This window comes from Eurypyga helias, unplaced genomic scaffold (assembly GCF_000690775.1).
Source record: "Eurypyga helias isolate BGI_N326 unplaced genomic scaffold, ASM69077v1 scaffold4869, whole genome shotgun sequence".
In the NCBI taxonomy this organism is placed as follows: domain Eukaryota; kingdom Metazoa; phylum Chordata; class Aves; order Eurypygiformes; family Eurypygidae; genus Eurypyga; species Eurypyga helias.
The window spans coordinates 1-7,500 of NW_010272577.1; the positions used below are offsets into that span (position 1 = coordinate 1).

The 7,500-nt window shown below is 41.5% G+C and overlaps 1 protein-coding gene across 1 annotated transcript; it reads right to left on the bottom strand.

Annotated features, from left to right (window-relative positions):
* Positions 1-1,405: 1,405 nt before the first annotated feature.
* Positions 1,406-7,418, bottom strand: LOC104515250 (sal-like protein 1). Its single transcript, XM_010159159.1, is given in 3 exon segments — positions 1,406-2,920; positions 4,012-4,043; positions 4,046-7,418. Coding segments are annotated over 3 exon segments (3,636 nt in total). The 5' UTR covers positions 7,209-7,418; the 3' UTR covers positions 1,406-2,479.
* Between the last annotated feature and the right edge of the window lie 82 nt (positions 7,419-7,500).

Genomic DNA, 7,500 nt, shown 5'->3' on the forward strand with positions numbered 1-7,500 from the left:
GAGCCGGCAGCCGGGTGCCCGGGACTGCCCGTTCCCGGGAGGGGCCGGAGGTTCCTCGGCACCCCGGGCCTTTGCTTTAACGTGGGAAGCGGGTGCGAGGGCGGGAGTTAAAACCGTCAGTGAAACCCCAGCCGCGTAGAGGAAACCCTCCCAGATCACTGGGGTCTGCTAACCCTTCCTTGCTCTTGTGTTGCACAAATCTAAACTCAGTTTTAAAGGAGAATTAGTTAGTATTTCATTGATAAAATCATCAAAATCCGTTTAATTTACCTTTTTCTGAGACCAAAAGGTGACTTGAAATTCTTAAATATTCACATTGACAAGCCAGCTGGCTCTAGTGTACAACTTACATGTTAACAAAAATGCATATCATGTACCAGATGAACCATCACATTCAAACAGGAAGAAGTTCTAGAGACATGAAGTCCAAGAGGTATTCAGACTACAGCGTTAATACTTCACTAAGGATCCATAATCATATGAAGGGTAAAAGTCCTCAAGTATTTGTCACCCCAGCTTTTCAGTGTTAAATCCTCTATGATGCTCAATTTACGACTCGAGCTACTAGGGGGAAGAGCAAAGTGATCACTTCTTGTTTAAAAAGCTAAGCAACACCCCCCACACTGATATAAAAGAAAATCCCATAACACAAAGTACCTGAATTTTGGAATTGTAAAAAAACATTATATATACTCACAAACATAAAATTGGTTATTCGTATTGGGTTTTTTGAAGGCAGCCAAACTGATTTATCTTTCATAAATAACAACGTGAGGAGATAAAACTCTACGAGGTGAAAATATTGGGCTGAGTTCTGTTTCCCCAAACTCCCACTGAGGTTAATGATCACTGCAGGTGCATAAGGGAAGCCAAATATTGTGCAAGGCCAAAGCAAATTTTTTTTTTTTTTTTTTTTTTACAATCAAGTTATGAACCCCATATACTATATGGAGGCTTGCAAGTGGACATCTTAACACGGATATAGCAGCGTAAGCATGCCACAAACATACAATCTCATAGAATAAAATTAATATCAAATATAAAGCATTTCAACCAAATCAAGCCTTAAATGTGATAAATTATTTCCTTCAAAGGAAACTTAACTAGGCTCAATAAGGTCTTTGCTAGCAGCATTTTTTTTTAATAAAGAAATTAAAAATGCCAAAATATCTACAATTTTATGAGGAGGAGTAGTTGAATAGTTAAGGAGAAATTTCCCACTATTAGGGGGTATGAAAAATATACTAGCAATTAATATGCAATACATATATGTATAGCCATACTTACAAGTATAAACACACACATACAACCTGGACAGTTCGTGTTAACCAAGGGAAAGGCTAAATAATACAAAGTGATTACTAAATACAGGTACACTTTAAAAACACAGAGACAGCAAATTTTATCTGTTGCAAAAATGTATTTGATTACTCGAGTAAAATTACAGTATCTCTCCTGTTAGTAAGTATTAAATGTTAAAGAAACTGGACCTCTTTTCCTTTTCAACTTTCTGAGAAAGTGCATGTAACAGTCCAAGGTTCCCCCGCCCCCCCCCCCAGTACCTAATACAAAATAAACAAACACTATATTGTTCCCTTGGTCAAGGAGTAGGGCTTGGTCTTGTAAGGAACATATGTACATTTTAATGAAAGTGATGTCTTATTGTATATACAGGAGCATCTACAGTTGTCCACGGAAGTTGTTCAAGATGCCATACTTAGCAGCATTGTGAAAGTCCAGCACATTTTCTAGAATGAATATACCTACAAGGCAAAATGTTACGTCTCAGTTTCAACTACCAAAACAACACTTCAGTATCTTCTCTAATAATCCGCGTGCTTATTACTGTACAGAAATGTATTAACATTTAAGACGACTCAAGTAAAAAGCACAATACAAATAACAGTTCAAAACGGAAAATGTTAAACCTACAAAAATTAAAGCAGTTTTAATTTTATAATAAAAATCAAAAACTGAGCTGTGTAAAGGACCCACACTGTTCAGTCTATATTCTTTCAGTCCTTTTCTTAATTCTGTTTGGAAAAATTAAACAATGTGTTTGCTGATAAAATTTCCAGCAGGATCAAAGTGTACATTTATATACAGATTTTTTTATTAGAGATCTAATGCATCACTGAGGCATCGCATCAATACCATAGTTCATGTTAAACTGGATATAGAAAATAAGTTAATGCCAGAATAAGATCACCTAGCAGAACAGACTTGCAACTGCCATAAATGTTACAGCAAGTTTACAGCACTCTAGTCGATTAGTATTTAGTTCAAAATACAGGAGACCAAAGTTAATGCTTGCATTTGTTTGCAAAGCGAGGTTATATCACTAATAAATAAGCTCTCTTAGAACTCTAGAAGTAGAACATGGTACAAAAGAAAGTCTTTGTAATGTTGTAGCCTGCAGCTTCAAAAAAGCAACCCTAGGTTGCACTACTTGCAGGAATGTTATTTATGGAGTTTTTTCCTAATTTGTTACAATTTCTTTGTTGTCTTCCACAAAACGTGTAAAACGGAAGTTTGTCCCATTTTCATTGCTTGCCATTTTCTCCAGACCAGCTAGAGGTGCGTTGGGTTCTGAATTCTGGAGCTTCTCCAGGCTTCCCGTCAAGCCACTGATGGGAGAGCTGCCACCGTTGCCCAGGCCCCCTGGCGCCGGAGGGATGCCACCATTCTGGATGACGGAGATCTCGTTGGTCTTCATGGCCAAGCCATTGGAGAGTGCTGCTGCGTACTGGTTCCAGAAGCTGGAGGGGTCTCCATTCCCCGACCGTGCGGCCAAATCCTTCTGAAACATTTCTGGGAACTTTACAGGATTGCCTCCTAGAAATGTCATGGGGCCATCTACAGAAAGTCGTCTGCCTCGTCTTGCAGGAGTACTGTTCCACATGTGAGTGCCCATGTGAACCTGAAAAGAAAGAAAGGAAGAAACAACAACAAAAAAAATGGGGGTTGACAGGGATTTCAAACTTATTTTGACCACAGAGAAGGCAGCAGTCCATGAACATGTCCAGTTTTGTTACACAATGAACGGCACTAGAGGTAGCGGATGCAGGGCTCCATTTCCATCTGGAATAATAAATAAACAACTTCTGGATTAGCCCATCACTATTACCCAGAATACCCTGTTTTCCTAAAAAACATTGTCTGTTACTCTTTTTTTTTTTTTTATTATTATATGTATTTAGTTTATAATGACTTCATGTTATTCCATCAATTGCAGATAGCTACTTTCAGGACTAGAATTGCTATGTCCACTTTCATTGCAATGGCAAGTATTGTATTTGACACCCTTTACCCTATAAACGTTCTTTTCAGACAGGCAGAAAGTATCCTTTACTGATTGCTCATTGGAGAGCCTCGTGTATAGACAGAATGGCCTGAAAGTAATTATTCATCTCACATTACTGGCAGCAACCTCTAGAGAAATACTCTGTCAACAGGAAAATGTACACAGTAAAGTGCTCAACTGGTGTTCTAAAACTTAAGTATATTTGCTTTTTCAAACACATATCAGTAGGAAATGTTAGTTATATAATCAATTAAAGTAATGCCCATTAGTTCCAGAACTATGTTAATAGTTTTTTTAAACACTCATCATCTTACATGTTAGTTATGAAAAACAGCACATTCAAGAGCCTTTCACTTCTTAAAGAGGTGTGTGAGATACAAAACTCATTTCTCTGTTAATTAATACTCCTTACTATCATTTGGCTGTTCTTTTTCACACTCTACATAGACAGTCTTTGCCTGTAGATGAATTTTAATTAAGCATCAAAACCAGCTCCTGCTTTGGACTGGCTGCCAACACGAGCACTCCACAAGAGGCCATCTAGGCCTACCAGAGCTGACTAAACACACCATTTGTCACACCACAGATGCTCAAAGGTACCACTGCTTGCAACATTAACAGGTGTAAAAAATTAACACACACACACACACACACACATCCTCAGCAAGGAGAAAATAAAACCTACAAGCAGCAAGAGGAAAAAATACCTTCAGATTGCCTTTTGTTGTGAACGCTCTTAACATATAGTGCAGGCAAAAGGTTTCTCACCAGTGTGTGTCCTTTCATGGATCTGCAGAGCACTGGAGGAAGAAAATGTTTTCCCACATGTGTTGCAGTAGTGCTGTTTGGGGGTTCTTCTGGGGAGAGTGGGGAGCAGGACGGGGGACGTGGCAGAGGAGGACAGCGGCCCCGAAGCAACAAGACCAGAGGGTGCTTCTTTGCTATCCTGAGGAGAGCTGTGCACAAAGCCATTAACCTCAGTCTTTATGAGTGATGACAGTGAATTAGCAGGCATAACCGAAGAGTTCTGATTAGGGCCGATACTGGAATTGGGCTCAAAAAGTTGTGATGGTAGATCTCGCATTTGATGTGTCAACATATGCTGCTTCAAATTACCCTTTGTGGAAAAGCCACGATTGCAAACTGTGCAAATAAATGGTCTCTCTTTGGTATGACTTCTGTAATGAATGTCCAAGGCACTCTGACAAGCAAATGTTTTGCCACAAATGTCACATGCGGTGTTTTTAAATTTACCTCTATCTCTGAAAGGAAAGAGCATACTCAGAGACTCTTCTTTAATAATTTTATCAGTGTTACTAGATGTCAAGTCCAAAGCACCACTGTTAGCAGGGGTTGGAGACAAACCATTGGCAAACTCACTTGGTAAAGCTCTTCCTGGTTTCTCTTCGATACTTGGTGACTTGTGGTAATCATTAGTGCTGTTGGATGGGGACAAGGCCTGCATGGAAGAGGTAGACTCTGAGACAGCAGGGCTTCCAGCACTTTGGCTTTCCATATCACCCCCGACAGATGACGAGTCGTTAGTCAAAACGTCCCCTTCCACTGACCCATTTTCAACTGACTTTAAGCTTGCCTGAAGTTGTTCAGCAAGTCCTGCATTAATCATCTTCATCTGATTTTCCAAAGCAGCAATACTTGACATTTCCAGGGGCAGAGGGGAAGAAGACAAGCTGTCTTGTGATGCATCTGCAGATTTAGGTGTATCTGGCACACTGCTGTCAGGACAGTCTTCCATGTTCTCGTCTGAGAAGTTGTCGATATCATCAAAATTCTTATCATCAAAAGATCCCGTATCTGATTCCATTGATTCAGGATAGTTTTCTGTCACTGGGGTGTTGGGGATCTGCCCTCCCATGTGCATTCGAATATGCTGCTGTAGCACAACGGCATTGGTGAATTTTTTCTGGCAGATTGGGCATGAATGTTGTACTCTCAGCGGGGGCATGGCACGGTGGACGCTGTAATGAGTCTTTAAGTTGCCTTTAGTAGTGAAAGCGCGACCACAGATTTTACATTTAAACGGCCTCTCGCCAGTATGAGTGCGGTAATGCATCTTCAGCGCACTCTGGCAACTGAGAACTCGGTGGCAAATGATACACTCATTAGGATCGGTGGCCTTTTTGTCAATGTTTTCTACCAGTTGCTGCAATTTTGACGTTTCAGATGCTGGCGTTGAATCCAACAGTCCTCCAAACGGAAACTTTGCCTTAAATTGCTCTGACATTAGAGGCATCAGTGGATTTGTAAAAGTGGCAACACTGCTGGAGCCCGAGTCTGCTGCCGGTGAGCTCACGGAACTGCTCGTGTTAGTGATGGTGCTTGTGTTTTGAGAGTTCTCTTCCATTTTGCCATTTGAGGTAGGCAAAGCACCAGCCTCTACCTCATCAGAAAGTCCGTTGGAAATTTTTGATGTGGGATCAGCTGTTCCCGAGTCACTCTTGACAGAGCAGGGAGGGCTAGCAGAAGGATGGCTAATGGGAATCGGCTGAGGCTCCTCAGTTTTGATGAACGGGGTCAAGCTTGGAATCGTTGGTGGGAGTGGCAGGCCAACAGAGGTGGTCAGGGTGGAGAGGACTGGCTTGCTGTCCAGCCAGCTCGTGACAGGTTTCTCTGGGGGTATAGACATCCCATAAGGAATACCTGTGCTTGTAGGAATATTGTCCAAGTGCTCTGGCACCGGGTACGGATTCATTTGAATATGAGGGTATTTTTCTTTATGACGCTGAAAGTGGACCTTTAAGTTTCCCTTCGTGGAGAACCTGTTTCCACATATGTTGCATTTAAATGGCCTCTCGCCAGTGTGAGAACGTAAATGAATCTGCAAGGCACTGTCACTCCCAAACACTTTAGCACAGAACCTGCATTTATGCTTAAAGAATGCCTCATCTGAATTACTTTTTGCTTCAAAAGCAGTTACATTTGGTGGCTTGCTTTTTCTTTGCTGTGCCAAGGCAGTCAAGGAGTTTAAATCCTCTGCAGGTGTTCCAATATTGGACAAGGGACTGGAGAAAACAGAGTTACTAGGGGTGGGCTGAGGTAGAAGTGGATTAGCTGCAGGACTTAATAAACTGCTTATTGCGAAAGCTGGTGAAGATGATGCTGATACTGGTGGGTTGCTGAGCTGTGAGCCACCAATACTTGAAGCCACTTTTTCTGAGGACGGTGTTGTAACTGCTGCTGCCAGTATGTTAATATTTGGAGAAGAGCCACTACTGGATGGAATTAGAGTGTTGCCAGGGTTGCTCTGAGGTAGCTGTATAGGGGGTAGCTGTTTCACACCACTGATGCTGGCAGATTGACTAGCAAGGCTTTGTGCTAATCCAGCTGCTGCAGCCAGCTGCTGGGATAAATGGGAACTTAATGTGGACAAGGGGTTGGCAGATGTTCGTAAAGTACCTTGAGAGGGGCTAGAAGATGTTGGCATGTCTGTATTTTGGGAAGCCAACAATAATATTTGGTGACGAATTTGTTCAATCAGTTGCAGTTGATGGATCTGCTGCTGCTGTAACGCCAACAGTTGCTCCATCAGGGCAGGTACAGCAAGCTTACTGTTTGATGCACCGTTACATCTCGCTTCCTGCGAGAACTGTGCTACTGCCACTTTCGTACTCTGAAGGTTTTCGATTATTACATTACTATTTATCACTGAAAAGTTGCCTAAAGTTGTCAGATCCCCTATGTGAGGTAGAGAGGTTGTTACAGCTGAGGTACCCATTGCGGAGCTGTTACTGCTTGTAATACTGTTGTTGACACTCTTGGAACTGCTACTGCTATTGTTAATGCTGGAAGCCTCCACATCCATGGATTCTTCCCTGTCAAGTTTGTTATGCTCTGAAAGGTCACTGCAGTCTACTTGATCTGTGTTATTAACTGTGTCATTCATCTGTTCATCAGGATTATCAGAAGGGGAACTAGGAGGGAAGGTTTCAGAAGGAGAAGCTGGATTTTCATTCACAATTAAAACTAATTGATTTTTAGTACAATTCTTCTTGTGTTGCAGGAGATCTGATAATTCAAAGAATTCAGCACAGCACCTGCCACAGACATGGGCGTCCTTGTTCTTAGTGGTTCGATTTGCTTGACCCTTTTCTGTGTCTCCTAAAACATCAAAAGATGATGGATTAGGAACAAAACAGTAATACAAAAGAAAAAAAAAAATTCTGCAGGACACTTTA